Raw genomic sequence first — 17,300 nt, forward strand, 5'->3', positions numbered from 1 at the left:
AAAAAGGATAAATTTTTCTGTGAGTACTTATTATTATATACATAAATTAATTTGTAAAAACAGCTTCATATAGTTTCTCCTTCAATTTCATCTTTTATATTTTTCTCTTTGAAACTCTTATGGAGAAAGTCACCAAAAGAATACCTTAAATATATTACATCTCATTTTTAATTCCTGCAAATACATCATGTACACTTTGATAACAATTATCATAACTTGAAATTGACATAACCAAAAGTAAATATAATTTTTATTTCGTATGAAACAGTAATATTATAAAGATATATCCTCACTATTACTAAGTATTTAATTTTTTAAATGGGAAAAGAAAGATAATGAATGGTATAGCACCTGATAATTCTAAAGCATAGATATACTTTGTTGTGTTTAAAATGGCATAAAATTGTAATGAAAAAGTAAGCCCACGAAGTCACAAAATTTCAAGTGGGCATGCATGCATGCAGCATTCTCTCAAATCATCCTCCTAAAAGACTGCCTCCTCAATTCTTCCACTGTCAATTGCCTCAACACTCTTCTCAGAAAGGGTTGTGACAGTGAAGAAAAATATCAATATGTTGAATCTAAATCCCTGACTATACCTAGAGAAATCAATTTCGGTTCAACAAACCCTTCATCAAGAAGATACCCAAGCAACCAACTGCCACCACTGCCATAACAGAAGTTCCCATGGAATCTGATGCTGTATCTATGCTTCTCCGGTTAGTTCTTGTTTGCTGAGACTTCTCCCCTGAGTTCCCTCTGAGAAGATTATTCAGATTGTCCAATTGATGCATGATCTGACGCTGACTGCGTGCAATGCTTGATATCTGATGATGACACAATAGTCAAGAATATCAAAAAGAGTCTATGCAACATTAGTCATACATAACTTGGTGATTCAGATAGTTTATCATTTTACATGATTGCACTAAAGGTCATACATTTCTTGTTCATGTACCAAAAAAAGCTAAGAAAATCAAAACCAGAACACTGGGGCACATTTGAAAGAATATATTTGCATCCCTTCAAAACCATTACAGGATCATTTCTAAAAGCTGTTGCAGTTTTGCATATGCCAAGAAAGAGAAAATTCTGACAGTTTCTATCCTAAGTTAAATCAGAACCATTGTTTCTAGAGCTTAGACACCACACCACTATCAACTTGTATCCATAAAACATGCAGAATTGTTATTTTGTAAATCATGACTTTCATTACTAGCCAATTTCACCTTGCAACATTCAATGGATCCATAAAAGTAAATCACATTTCCTTGTTGACACTCACCCATCTTTAATCTATCATAACTTGCCAACATTAGGATAAGCACAGAACAAAATAATAAATTTAACTAAATGAGAGAGAAACTTCTTCAGTTATTGTTAAATATACACATCATGCATTTTTTTATTACATATATTGCTGGATGTGTTTTTATTACATGTAAACATGGAAATATTCTGTTATTAGAGATTACGGATTTCATTGATTCCTTATATGACTTTAAATAAACAGCATAAATGTAGGCATTAGACACATTCAGTAAATCCTTTTTATATGGTATTGGTGCTTTAGGTTTATTCACAATCCTCTGCCACAGTGGGTTTCTGTTCGGTTGAAGTACCCATGCCACAGTGTGCTTCCTTTGACCACCACCAACTCTTTTTCTCTAGTGTGCCTACATGATCAAAACCACCATCCTCCGACAACCACCACACCATGGCACACACTTTTCTCCTATGTGTGTGGCTCACCTGCCAACACCAAATCTGAGTGTGAGTGATGTGGACATCAAAGCCCAAGGACATGATGAGAAGGATCAAAACCAAGACCCAATACAAGATTTTAGGTGGACCCATGACTAGAGGAAGCTTAGAAAGGTCCAAGAGACTACAGCCGAAGGTGGTTCATCTATCGCAGGTATAAATTGTGGAAGGCTCAACACAATAAGAAGACTAGGTTGATTGCATGTACAACATGCTTGTAGAGCTAAATTAAAATTGTTTAAAAAATTGATTAAAGTTAGGCTTTGAACCCGAAATAACAAGTTTAGAATGTGTTCACTTGACCACTAGTTCAAATCAACTCTATTTGTGGTATAGGGATTTTATTTTTTTCTTTTATTACTTACAAACGAGGCAAAACTCTGAAACTAAAGCTGTATTAAAACATTTTGGAATAAGAAACTCTGAAACTAAAGTTGTATTAAAACATTTTGGAATAAGAGAGAGGATGATTTTTTTGACAAAAGTGAGAATATTTCTCTACTAGGGTTCTTCCTTGTTTTGTGTGATCTTATCATGAATTCACTTATTCTTGTGACAATCATTCTTAGGCTTATCAAACTTTGTTAATGGTGCATTCCTTTATTAAGGTTTTTCCGTTGTTATGTTTCCAATTCCTAATTCCTTGTTTTAATTGATTCCAATCCCTAACCCTAAATTCCCAAGTTTTGGTCAGTTCTATTTTGAATCTTATCAGTGAGCCTTTTTATGTCACAACCCACACTTCATCAACCCCTTTTTATGCCTCAATTTTCCTTGATTCATCGTGGCCTCTCGGTTCATTCTTTGGACTTCTACAGTCACATTTACCAGGACAGAGACAGACAATTGTCACTTGAGGCTACAAATGTCCAATTATGGTTAAAAGCCCAAGGTTATGCCACTCACATGACAATTCAAGCCAGGGATCAAGCTTGATGGAAGCAAATGAACACAAATTTATGCAATGTTATCTATGGTGCTCAAACTCAACTGCACTACCTGTTAGATTTCATCTTTGAACCAATTGGCATTAAGCGAAATAGTCCAATAGATATACAAGTCACACTTTAATAGGTGAGGGAGCGATACCCACCTCCACATATGTTTGCCAAACCAGGCAACCTACCAAAATAGGAAATTTTCAAGATGAGCTTCGCTACCATATCAGATTTGTTGATATATTTTAGGAAGTTTTAGATTTTATTCTTATTAGTTTTAATTTTGTATTTATTTTGATTCTGTATATTTTGTTGTATTTTGCTTTTATTTATAGCATAACAGTCCACAACCTAAGGAATTCTGATTTATTAGAGTAGGCATTATTTATTTCTGAAAACACCCAACTCATCTATAATAAGAAAGAATTTATTCTCTTTCAAACTTGAGATGCTATCAGAGCTCATGATCCTTGGGAACCTCTGATCATGTTAAATTAATTGCAACCTTAATTTCTGTGTAAACTTAATTGCAGCCTTCATGCAGCACAGTCTCTGATCAGTGTATGTGTTTCGGCCTATCACAGCCTTCACTGCTGCAACAGATCCAGGTGTTTATCAATTTCTTTGTGATGGCTGAAAACGAAAATGGAGACAAGCCCCACAATGCAGGAGAATTGCAGAATGTTCATTCAGCCTATCGGTTGAATAGAAAAATCATCTCAAGTGGTCTCTACTCATTAAGAACATCTTGAAGGGAAAAGGAAAGGCTAGCCATTTAAGTGATGAAGTTCTTGCTGTTGATTATCCTTCTTTCACTCTATGATAATGGCATGGTCATGGAATTCAATGGTTCCAGAAATCAGTGACACATCTATGTTTATTAATTCAGCCAAAGCAATGTGGATTGCAATAGAACAAACCTATTCTAAGGCTTGCACAGATATATGATGTAAAGGTAAAAACCAGGGATGGAAAGTAAGGTACCAAAACTGTCACTGAGTATGCTAATCAGCTTGAAACTTTGAGGATGGAATCGGATCACTACAAGGTCATTAAGGCCAAATGTTGAGGATAGTTAGAAGTTGAAACTTTTGATGCCGCTGAACTACAACAAAAAAATACTAGAACAATCAGAGATTAAACCCCAAGAGTTAATACCTAGAACAAAAACTTGAGAACACTTAACCCTCCAACTACCCTTTTTCCAAGTTCGCTCACTATTCTAACACTGATGACTTTTTCAGTGACACAAGGCCAAAACTGCCGGACACCAATATATATAGTTGTCCAAATGTGGCCTGGGACACTATCCATGCACGACATTTCCAAATGCAGATCTGCCACCTTTGCTAGAACGTATAATGATGTCCACCTTCTGGCCAATCATCATTAGCTCGCCAAAGCACAACCTCAATTGATGCAGCTCCATTGTACTTTGTTTCGATCTGAGTTTTTCTCTCCTATGATTATTTTATTATTAGTCTTTTTCCAAATTTCATAAGAAAAATGTCTCCCATCGAGAAAATGGATATATCTAACTATTCAAGTTGAGCTTCCAAACTCAGGTTATGGTTAGTGGTTTGGGCTACAAATCGCATCTCACAACTATGGTTGAATCCATTCCTATAGAAAAATACAAAAAATTGATAAAGATTGATGCTGAATTGTGTAGTGTTATTAAATCCATTATCCACACCTCACTCAAACTTATGCTTCATTCCCATGAGACATGTGCATCAGTTTGGAGTGAGGTTTGTGTCCTTTATACGAATGATACAGTATTTGTACGGCATGTTGACACTTAGTGCTCTAGGGTGCTATGTCTACTCATCTTGGGCGGATTCATGTTGCCTTACATGATTTTGATGAGCTCCTTAATCCATCAATATATAAAATTGAACTTGAGAACCACAATCTGTTTTTAATGACCCTAGCCTTGTATGCCTTGCCACAAGAGTATGTTGTTCAGATTTCTACATTGTCAATATAGACTGCCTTGTTTGAAAGGTAAAAAAACTGCATTTGCATCATAGAGTAATAGTTCTAAACGCTTTTGCATGGGCAATTCTAAAGCACATCCAAAATGCAAACATTGACACCACATTGGACACACCATTGATAAGGATTGGAAGCTACATGGGAAACCCCCTCATTCACCAAATATTGCCCAGTATTGGACATGCATGTTGCTCCTACATTATCAGGTTATCTTCCACGTATGACACTGGAAAGTCTTTATGAAATGACATGAGACTCATGAATATACTAATAGCACACATTGGTAATTCACATGGTTGTCTATCTCAATCTCCTTCGCTTAGTTTTTGGGTCATTGACTATGATACAACTCATCATGCATCTTATTGTCGTTTTCATGCAAACAAGTCCTTAAAATTTTCCCACCATGCATCTAAGTCCTTCCATTAGTGAGACTCTTAACAAAAGTTCAAATTAGAATGACACATTTCTCATTCTTACATGGCTCTTATGTGCTAGTCACAGTGGAATGAGAATTACAGGCATGTAAATAGATCCTTAATTCATTGTTACATCTATGTCCTTTTGTTACTTTTGAAATCTTTTCAAAAACTCACTTGTAAACTCAAAAGTCTTCATCACTCTTTGTCTCTCCCCATTGCCATACAAATCATTATGTTTCAAAATAAAGGTTCTAAGTTTAAGACACTACTTTTGTTGGGGTTAATAGGTGTTGCAAAGAGTTGTTTCTGAGTTTCATTAACAAGGACTAACTTATAACTCAATTCAATTGATTTTCTTTCACTATGAGAGAAAGTGTTTGTTTGCGTGCCACTTCAACAATCATTTTACTATTACTATAAGCTGAGGTTTGCATTGACTCATATTATAATTTGATGATATATATCTAGTTGATGTGGAATCTCCAATCATGGAAAAGAAAAAAGCAAAATGTTGTGGTAGAAACAAGTGCAAAAGCAAAATACAAGGCAATGACAATAATCAACTGCGAGTTCATAAAGCTAAAGCAACTCCTCAAATAGCTTAAATTTGGAGAAAATTCCTAAATTCACCTTATATGTGTCTACAATGCAACATTACACATTGCCTGTAATATTGTCTTCCATGAGATGACCAAACATATTGATGTAAATTATCATTTCATAAGAGAAAAGTTGGAATCTAGAGACATCACAACTAAATTTGTCAACTTTAACAAACAATTGGCCGACATATGCACCATGCTTTTGGAAGGACAAGGATCAAACATATTTAAAGCAAGCTAAGCACAAACGAATTATATACTCCAAATTGAGGGAGGTGTTATAATTATAGATATAAGGCTCAAATCTTTTATAATCAAGAATATCTAGATTATATATATATATATATATATATATTATTAGAGGATATCAGATCTCCTCTATTCTATTTATTTATTAATTGAATTTTCTCAATATAATTAAGGTACCCATGTTATCTTATAAACATGGTTTCAACTCAATGTCTCTCCATTTCATATAGTTTAGCAAGATCTTTAAAATATTGATGGGTTACTTAGTTGGTTAGAGAATCTCTTCTATTCTATTTATTTATTGAATTTTCTCAATATAATTAAGGTACCCATGTTGTTTTATAAACATGGTTTCAACTCAATGTCTCTCCATTTCATATAGTTTAGCAAGATCTTTAAAATATTAATGGGTTAGTTAGTTGGTTAGAGAATCTCTCCAGATAGGATAATGCTTCTCAATTGCTAGCACAAAGTTAGCCAATGCTTATTCCTCAAACACTATCATTGCTTCTTCTCTAGGAAAATTCCACATTGTTGCTTCATGTAGCAATTTGGGTCATGTCAGTAAGATATAAATAAGGGATGAAGAATAGGAGAGATGGAGATTTGTTGTAATTGTAAATTGAGCATTGACAATTTGAGAAAGGAGAAATCCTTTGAGCCCTTGAAGGAGATTTTTCTTGTCCTTATTATTCTATTCAATAAAAATCTCTTTCTTTTTCTTTTCAATTCTTAGTTCCTAACACTATGTTTCCCATTCAAATATGTTTAGTGAATCCCATATTATATTTGCCTAATTCTTAAAAGGATTATTAGGGTTAGTGTTAAAAGTATATATGTATCTCATATATTACATATAAAGTGTTCATAGGAATTATTATCTTGGAAGTAGAACTCACTTATTCCAATCATGTCTCTAATTCTTCTCTCTCACTCCAACCACACCCTCCACTATTCAAAAGTTATATCGGAAACATGTAACATTCCATCCCAAAAAAAGCACCTCTCAAGAATCTACTTAAAGAGTCAGAACAATAGAATACTCTGAAAGTGACATAAGACTTAGAATACCTCATCCATTAAAGGAAAATCCTTAGTTAATTGTGATGACGAAGAGGAATTTGCCATTTTAGATCCAGTTAGGGAACCATTGCCCAAACCAGTGATGAAGTATGAGGTGGGAGCTGATCCATTGCATGTCTCAGCTTGAAGTGACATATTTTGTTGGGTTGGAGAATTTCTCTTGATGTTTAACTTGGAATTCAGCTCTTCAATGCGATTTGTAAACTCATCCATTCTATCATTGAGGGCAGAAATTTGGTCTGAAAGCTGATTGATGGCTCCCTAAACGAAAACAAAAATTAGTGAGTTAATTGGTAAATGAACGAATACAGAAGTGATTATATGAATTCAGTATCTATACAAGAATTAAACAAAAACTGCTACAAGACTGAAGGTACCTGATTAACTGACATTGTACTGGACTCTGAATTTCTTTCACCAAACCTTCTATTGTTGCCATCAAATCCAACCTTGGCAAGGTTTTTGTCCCTTTGATTGGTATATGACTGTGATATCCCACTGTTGAAGATAAACAATAGTCATACTATTAGGTAACTGTAAAGCAGTTTTCCTAGAAGTATACAATATGTTTCCTTCAGTAAACATTGTCAAATGACATACCTGAGTAACCAACCCATAACTAACTAAATTATATAAAGTACCTCAACAAACACGATTCATGTTTGTCAAATAAGTAAATTGATTTTCTCTCAATATAGCACTGGGTAATTTCACCGATTTCAATTTCACCAATGGGTGGTTATGATATGTGACAATTTTGAATTCAATTAGGCCTTGTCTCAACAGGTAGGATTGGCTAAGAATTAATGAACACTATTACAGGTTATCAAAAAGAAAAATTAGATAAGCAAGGTCTTTTTAGTGGTTTCTTCTAATGTATTTAGATGGAAAATTTTCACCTCCTCAGATGTTTATTTCTCATGGCAACTCTGTCAGCAGAGGCTCTAGAAAGTGCTTCTTTGGGGCTTGACACCAAATCCTCATCCAGGCTGAGTTTTGTCTTCAAATCATCTGGTAGGGCCTGTAGAAGTGGAACAATTTCAGAGAAAATGCTGAAACAGAAAAACATATTAGCAGAAGGTAAGCTCTCATACCATAACCTCATCCACAAGCTTTTCAATTTGAATTTGCTCAATGTACGTACGAGGAATGTAGGAACCATCTAGTCCTAGCTGCTGTCCTATGTATTTTAAAACCAAGCGATCTCTTCCTTGTACCTGTTTATCAATTAGTTCCAAAGTCCAAACAACTCAGTTAAACAAATAGCATGTTAACAACGGTTGAAAGGATCAATGACAAAACAAGTCATGGATGATGGTACCGCTTTGGTGCCATGTTGAGAAGGGAGAAATTGAAGAGGAATATAATGAATTTGTGTGTTGAGAACACATATGAGCATTTTTATTTAGGTTAAATAAGCTTTTTGATCCTAGTATTATGATGATTTTTTTAATTTCGTCCCACCCACTATTTTGAATGTTCTTAATTTGGTCTCACTTTTTTTAAAAATGAGACAATATAGTCCCTTCCGTCAAATTGATGGAAACAACATTATAACAATGACATGTGGCATGAGCAACAAATGACATGTTATGAATCAAAGTCAACTTGTTGATGAAAGTGACATGTGGCATGAACAACAAATGCGACGTGACATTGCAGTGACATTGTCAACATGAATTTGACGAAAGGGATTATATAGACTGAATTTAAAAAAAGCGAGACCAAATTGAGAAAGTTCAAAAGATATAGACAAAATTCAAAAAAACCTATTTAACCTTCTTTTTATAATAAAGAAGAGATATAATAAGAAGAAACAAAATCAATATCCAACAAAAGGAAGAGATATAATAATAAGGAACAAATCAATATTTAATAATGGGAAATATTTGGTAAGATATTTCACAATCAAATCATATTGTAACTACCAATTTCATCATATCTTTAACATAATCAAATCATCTTTCTAACAACAACCATAAAATCAAAAATATAAAAACAAGAGAAATGAAAGTAAAAACATTTAACTGGTCAATATTGAATGATAAACAAAGCCTATTACCAAAAGCAACCTAACAATTTTTAACTTCATATATGTATTTTTTTTGGATGGTCATTCCATACATAGAATGGTGAAAAAAATGCAAGGAGATGAAAAAAAAAAAGTTATTTGAGATACATCATCTCTTAATGATGTTAACAACTTGACATAAAATCAATTACCCTTGAGCAATAGATATATGCACAAAACTTAAAATAAAATAGAAAAACTTATTGATTCCCATAAATTCAAAGAATCAGGCTAGTAATGAGTGCAATTGAAATTTATGATGGATATATATATATATATATATGCAAATATAAATAAGAAATCTGGTGAAAAAGGGAATTTCAATAAATATATTCCACCATAGCATGTAACAGTAGCATGGTAGTATTACAGGCATAATCTAATATTACCTGAACATAATGTCTATTGAGTTGCTCAAGCCAATCGAGTTTCACACAAACCCTATCATCAGAAAAAACATGGCTGTTTCTCTTAAGGATAGTAGCTATTGTGTATCCCAAGGCCATTAGTCCACCAAGAAGGCGCACACTGACCTCAAAAGTAATTCTTGGTGATATGACAAATGGATTATCTGTCACCCATTCCTGAAAATTGATAAGACATCAATTAGTTAACACTGTTGAAAGTTCATTCTCCATGAATCCTGGGAGGATTATAAACAAATATAATATGCTAAACACCAAAGATATGAGATCTTAATAGCATATCAAGGCAACAAAACGTGTTGTTGGAAAAGAAGTGACAAACCAACAAACTATGAGCCTTTAAAATTCTAAACAAAAGTATTTCGACTACAAAATTGGAGAAATTGAGAATGCTCAAGCATCAAAATAGAATTCCAACCTACTGCAATTCAACAACAAACCTAGCAGTTTAGGAGAGAAAATAAACTATATAGAGGTAATCAATTCTGTACACAATAATCTAGTGTATCATCTATCCAAAGTGCAATGGGAGAATTTCAAAGCATAATTTACAGAATATGTGCACTCAATTTCTATAAAATATACTTTTTTTCCCATCTTCTGGAGATCAAATATACATCTCATCCTCCACTCCAATAATATTAGACTTTAGTTTCAACATTTTAAAAAAGTATTAGCATTGTATGCTATTGAATGTAGATTATTGAATGCTGATTTCAAACTTCAAAAAACTGTTTGGTTTCATATAGTTCCTTAAGCTATCAGTTTCTAGACCTAAAACATCCAGAAGCAAATTTATCCGGGCATCCAAAAGTCATAGGTGTCATGAACAAATCATTAGGAAGTGGACTTCAAGTCCAACTCAAAGCTCATAAAATTAACTTATAAGGTCAGGTTTGCATTAACTTATACACTATAATTTGACTTTATCTCAAGTCAATGTGGGATGTCTCCAACACACCTCTCACGCTGAGAACTGGACATATCGAACAAGGAACTAGATATTTGTGAGTGGTTCAACAACGACTCCGATATCAGGTAACACAATAGGCCCAACAAACCTCTATAGGATAGGCTCTGAGACTATGTTAGAGAACCCTAGACAAACCACCAAATGGTACTGGAACAAAGAACAAAGGGCAGAAATGGGTTCAGAAGAGCTAGTCAAACCATGGTGGACAAAAGGATTCCAACCACTAAAAGGTGGCTATTGAGACACGCGTGGCTAGGGCAACTGAGACATTTGACAGCACATGACTGTGCATTGGTTGGAATTTGAATGCACGGTCACTGGGTTTGAGTCACACTCCTTGAGGCGCATGGGGTTTGGGTTCCACTCCCTCGAGGTGCACTGTACCCAATTATTGACAGAAGAAACTCCAACGACAAAAGGCTGTGGCTAATGACCAGATGGCAATTTCTTTATTGGACAGAGACATGCAAAATAGGATTGACCCACTCTGATACCCACTTGATAAAAATACAAAAGAATTAGAATGAATTTGTGAGAGTATAATTCCTTCTCTTAGGATCTCATATTTATAATAACTTTGGATACATAAAATACAATATATGAAAAGAGAAGAGGATATGAAAAGATATGTCTAGGAACTAGGTACAACACAAAACATAGTGCACCTCAAGACTATTTATTCTAACAGTTAATTGAAGTGCCAAACAACACCCTATTTGTGACTATGAAAAATAAAACTTTGAATTTATAGTGCAAGCTCACATCTATGCATCATGTGATATGGAGTATACTGTTACATTACAAAATATGAAATATAGCAAGGAACCAAACCTCGAACATGAGACTGTATTTCCCGTCCTTATTTCGCATCCGCAAATATGACTGGCAAGTTTCTGGATCTTCACCGGGTGGTAGAAGATATATGTCATAAGTTTGCTCTGTTGTTTCCTTAAAATCCTCAGAGAGAACAGCTTTGATTTGATCCACTGCTAGATTCTTTGCTGACTAGAACAGTTATACAATGGAGTTTTTATTTAGACATAATCTCATATCAACATCAGAACACAGAACTATCCTTTTTTTCTTCATTCATATACACAAGTGGAATTAAAATAATGATTTATTATGGCACTAACCTTTAATATGTAAGTTGGGCTCTGGAATCCAGTAAATGGATTGAATTTGTTGATGATTTTTATATGTGCTGTCTGGAGATCTGGCTCAATAAAGGCCTTGTACATTGGATACACCTGAAAATGTTTAAACATTGGCACTTCTAGAAACAGTTATTTTCTAAATCTGTATAAAAAGATGAAAGATATTAAGAGTATGAACCGTCTCAGATATTTGATGAATAATTTCTTCAGGTTCTTGACCAGCACGTTGAATATCACGTATAACTCGTTTTACAAGGTCAAGGTGAACTCCTCCTGTAACAGAGACTCGAAGGTCCAGTAGAGGTCGCAACTTTTCACTCAATGCATAGATGCCCTCTATAAACACAATACGAGAAGTTGGGGCTTCTACTGTCCTGTAAGCAGGGTACACTTTTAATATGAAAATGAAGGCACACATAAAATGGAGTACTTTAAATGGAGTACCAGCTTTGAATTGCATTAAGTATAGAGTTTAGATATGCATGGTAATTGCTGCAGATCACAGAACATCAAACAGAAATTAAATGCCAATATGATACAACAGTAGGAAACTACATCCCTAAACCTTATAAGGGTATTCCAGAGTTTTGCAGAATTTTATAAGAATCAAATTTTAGAGAATTGTCCATCGTTCCATCAACTGACTAACAAGTGCAGCATATGTAGCATTTATAGTTAGAACTAATTGAACTCCCTAACTGAGAGTAACATAGAGGAAATACACATGAAACGACTGAAAGTTTATATAGAAGCTGATACAGAATATTCTCATACACACATATAGCCATTGATTGAAAATTATTACCCAAATATACATATTTTCTATTTTTCATAGACATTGTTCTCTGATCAATGTCTCGAAATAATTTTTCTAGACATCAAAATATGCCAAATTGTACAGTTAATCAAGATGGTTCAAAATTCAACCTGTATCCTGTTCGTGTACTGGATTTGAAATCATATATGGGAACTTGAACAGGCTTTCCTTCCTTTAAATCACCTAAATTCTGGAGTAATGTGTCGTAGTCTGTTAAGCGTGGATCTGCACAAAGGTATAAAAGAGTTCAACAAGATTGGTGTCAAACTTTTAGCTGGTGTTTAAGTTCAAATGTCATAATAATCAAAGCATGAATATGATACCACATACACTTTACTTTTGTGGATCTATGTATCAGATGCACACTAATAGACATAGATACTACCTCACCACTCAACAAAAATATTTTATTCCCAAAGGACCTATGTCACCCTACAATCACGAAAGTTGTGTTTAATTATGCTATGCAGCCTGTATTCTAATAATGCACCATGGTGAGAATAATAAAAGCATTGCAAAAGAAAAGGTCAGATGACATTTACCATCAAAGTTTCCATCAACAATCCGACTAGAATCATTGTAATTATCCATTGAAATGACAGCAATGCTGGGCATGAAGTTGAGTATCTTTTCAGTAAATACAGTCTTGCCTGCTCCGGAAGGACCCGCCACCCCTACTAATACTATTCCATCATTCTTTTGGGCTAACAATTGACATGCACGAATTACAATGAAGAAACCCTTCTCAAATGATAGTTGGTCTTGGATTGGAGCAATCTCATGGCGATCAGAGTCTTTCCTTTTAACCAAGTGAACTTGATCTTTTAAAAGACCAAGACGTTTGTGATGGGAATCAGATTCGGAAGTGTTTTTACCCATTGAACAATTCCTGTTTTCTCTAAGAGAAAAAAATCATTTTTAAAAAATGCATAAATAAATATGTAACATAAGATCCATGTTAAACTCATATATCCTTGTATCACAAACACAAACATACAATGATGGATCATACCTTTCTACCTACACTGTTAATTTTTCTAACATAATTAGCATTTTTACTATCATTTCATCAGTGGACAAGTAATTTTGCACACAACAGTAGTTTACATTTAACTCATCCTAATGCACATATGTAACAAACCATACAGTTATTTAAATTTTATTCCATTGATTGGAAATGAACAAGTCCAAACTCTTTCTATAAAGTGCAAATCTCACTTTAAAGGTGCAAAATTCAGCTAGAATATAAGTTGGGTTTAATGGAACATCCTACTGGCCCAAGGAGTGAAATTTAAAAATCTAGCTTAGAAATTGTCACTGATACAGCAGGACTCTATGAAGACAGATACAGGGGGTTTTCTCAGACTGTGTGAGAAGATAGCTTTCAGGGTATCACCATCAGATTATCACAATTCCAACATCACACACAACACCGTCTCTATATCCAACCTAAAAAACTAAAATTGCACATAAAAAACAAATAAAAAAATAAAAAACAAAACCCTGAACCTACAACTTTTTAAGAGCGTGAAAAGGATCGCCCATATAAACAAAATTATTAGAGAGAGAAACATTAAAAAGAAAAGAAATAGCCCAACCAGGAAACAGAAACCAACAGAAGCTGTTTGCAAACAAAGCAAAACCAAAAAAGGGCCTTGAAAAACTCAGTTCCTGAAAGCATTTTCGATCCAAAATCAAAAGGAAAATTCCCAAGCTTTGGTACAAAGAATACCCAGAAGAGAATGCACATCAAAAATTGATCCAATGTAGACCCTTGTGGTGATTATCAGGGAACTCACCGAGCCTCCCTGAACGAGCAGTTACAGTGAGTTCAGCAACAACACAACAACCAACGGCAACCACAACCCAGAAGAGAACCCATCATATCATTCCAAGGTCGGTTCTGCTATATGCCCATGTATCAATATTAATATTAGTTCTAATATTAATATTATTTCTTTCTAGATGTTACCCTTCTGCCCGAAATCAAAGGAATGCGATTTTTCTCCATTCCGGGATATTTTGTGATGTGGGATTAATTTCTAGAGGATCTGCTAACGGTCTAAAGAGAGAACAACAACAATAAAAAGAGAAAGAGAAAGAAGCTTTCATGTATAAGGAATGGTGAAGGAAATATACATTTTCTTATAAATATTACGTTTTATTAAATGTTACATTATACTATATTATATTATACAGCTTTACATTATATTATATTATCTATAACTACTAATAATTTTAATAATATTTTTTATTTCAATAATTATTATAATATTTAACTTTTAACTATATTTTGTATTTCTTATATCACATACAAGTGGATATACTGTTCCAGTATACGATTATAGTTGCAGCAGTGATGTTCAAATGTGCTTACCCTTTTCTCTCTGAGACAATTCACAGGTAAAGGATCACTTGGGGTCTTGCACTTTCACAAAAGTTCTGTTTTTTTTTCTGTTCTTGCACTTGGATGTTGTGAAACTTGATGAAATTGGTATTCTAGATTTAACCAAATTTGTTTACCTTTGTGTTTGTCAATTTAGATATATATTTTGTTTGTTTTCTGGTGTGGGAACATTAGTCATACTTTTAATTTTTATTGAAGTCAAATATTTTCACAATCACTATCGTGACAATATATGATGTTTCATCACCAAATGGATCATGACACGAGGTTAATGTAAATTAAATCATAATAGATAAAAAGACTGAGATTTTTATTTTTTAAAACTCTTCAATATAATATTATATATCACCAGTTTTATAATTGTTAAGAAAATATATTAAATAACTGTTTTTTATTAAATGCATGCTTACTTTTTTAAGTTGCTTGTTCATTTTAGTGTATTTTTTATTTTTATCTATAAAATAAATTTTAATAATTTTTAAAACATCAGTTGTCGAAAATAATATTGTCATAATTTAGAATATTTTAATATTAATATGATTGATATTAAAGTATATTTCATTATTATGATTTGTAATTATATCTAACTTTGTTAGTATGGCTTTAATTTTTTAATCATTATCTTCCTTTCCGAGGATCTTATCTGAAAAAGGTATTGCTTTCATAATTAATTATTATTATTATTTGAACTTTATAATAATTATTTTCCGAAAAAAAAAATCTTATGATATTGTTTTCTTAACACGAGTGGTGAGCTTTACTTAATTATAATACTACAGAGTAAATATATGCACCAAACTTAAAATATTAAAATATTTATAATAAATATAAATATAGATTAAAATATTATTTTTAACGTAGAAGGAAAACATTCAAGACTTAAAAAAATGTCTAAAACGTTAATACAAACAAAACAAATTAAGAACAGTAAAATATACATTCTTAAAAAAAGATCAGAGGCACATAGAAGGAGGAGAAAATACTATCTGATTTGTTAATGGGAGCTCACTAATTGTTGATGGTGTTTTTGTTAATTTATAAACCACTTCTTAATAAAAAAAAATCAGTAAAAACAATTAATAAATTTCAATCAATAATAATAGAAATATGTCAACAATAGCTACAAATTGCAAATTCCTTTATAGGTCAAGTTACCTAAATGAAAATAAATTTCACCCATTTTGTGACTCATCCCTATACGCATATTATGTGATTTTTTTTATTTTTTTTGTGATGCCACATAATAAACATATACCATATTTATTATATTGAATAATCGTATTAAATTTAACAATATAATTAAATTTTTATATTATATTTAATAATCAATTTATGTACTTACAAATGATAGGAAGACAAATATGCTTATGATGTTTATCTCATTATTTCATAAGAGCAATTTCAATATCATTTATTGTTATTGCTTGATAAACATTTACCTATTTTTATTGGGTATCAACAATTTGAGTACAATCACATCTTACAGAGTTCAATATGGTGTTCAGTGTGACAATTTCAGCACTCTATTCCAATTTCATGGTACAATAATCACCATGTGTCACATGCTTTGATGTACACCCAAAAATTTCGACCAACATATTTAATAAAATTTATTTTAGACACAAATTAAAATAGAGCTTAACCTACTAGGTTTTAGTCAAAGGTAAATAAAAATGTGATTTTTTTTGTGTGTGATTTGAAGATATTCTATTAAAAGTGGTAGTGTAAATCTTTTCGAAAATATATAATATATAATATATTGGATATATATAATAATATTGGATATTAGGTTTTGCTTCTATACATGGCAAAAATATAATGCCTACGGTTATGATTTCACTTTATATACAACAAAAATATCACATCAAAGTTTAAACACGCCAAGTACCTGATAAACAATAGGTAAAGATAAAATAAATTATTTTGTAGTAAAACTTATTAGAACTATACGAGTATCTAATAGTTTTTCTAATAATTTGATAAAGGTTTTTTTTTATGCATTTTAAACATGGTTAAAAGAGCATAACGTTTTTTAATAGAGATACTCAACGATCTTTAGATATATGATTTAAAGTTGTTTTTTACGCAATAACTCCTCTGAAAGTTTATTTGTTTCGTTATCTAAGAAGAGAGTACACCTAGCTTGTGAGATATTGCTTAAAGAAGAGAAGAGCATTTAATGCAAACATGAAGTGCATTTAATGCATTTTCTATATCCAAGTTGCTCGGACATAAGGAGTTTAAGTGAGTTTGAAGTTACTCAATGGCCAAAAAAAAACTTTATCCAATAAGAGATAGGTACACCCAACTTTTAGGATGCTGCTTAGAGAAGAGAAGAGCATTTAATGCATACATGAAGCACATTTAGTGCATTTAATACAATATCAATTAATT

The 17,300-nt window shown here is 32.7% G+C and overlaps 1 protein-coding gene across 4 annotated transcripts; it reads right to left on the bottom strand.

Moving 5' to 3' along the window:
- Nucleotides 1-222: 222 nt before the first annotated feature.
- On the bottom strand, nt 223-14,636 carry LOC137806396 (inorganic pyrophosphatase TTM2-like). Of its 4 annotated transcripts, none has more exons than XM_068606508.1 (13): nt 14,299-14,616; nt 13,042-13,388; nt 12,610-12,724; nt 11,861-12,056; nt 11,662-11,775; nt 11,357-11,530; nt 9,517-9,711; nt 8,151-8,273; nt 7,956-8,077; nt 7,434-7,554; nt 7,045-7,317; nt 1,623-1,752; nt 223-827 (listed from the first exon to the last, which is right to left on the bottom strand). In XM_068606508.1, the coding sequence occupies exons 2-13, from the start codon at nt 13,376-13,378 to the stop codon at nt 769-771; spliced, it is 1,959 nt and encodes a 652-aa protein (XP_068462609.1). In that variant the 5' UTR covers nt 13,379-13,388; nt 14,299-14,616; the 3' UTR covers nt 223-768. The 4 variants fall into 4 exon arrangements, with proteins under 4 accessions (XP_068462609.1, XP_068462606.1, XP_068462607.1 ...); XM_068606507.1 differs by having other exon boundaries at nt 586-827; nt 13,042-13,397; nt 14,299-14,634; XM_068606505.1 differs by lacking the exon at nt 1,623-1,752 and having other exon boundaries at nt 13,042-13,397; nt 14,299-14,636.
- Between the last annotated feature and the right edge of the window lie 2,664 nt (nt 14,637-17,300).

This window comes from Phaseolus vulgaris, chromosome 3 (assembly GCF_000499845.2).
Source record: "Phaseolus vulgaris cultivar G19833 chromosome 3, P. vulgaris v2.0, whole genome shotgun sequence".
Classification (NCBI taxonomy): Eukaryota; Viridiplantae; Streptophyta; class Magnoliopsida; order Fabales; family Fabaceae; genus Phaseolus; species Phaseolus vulgaris.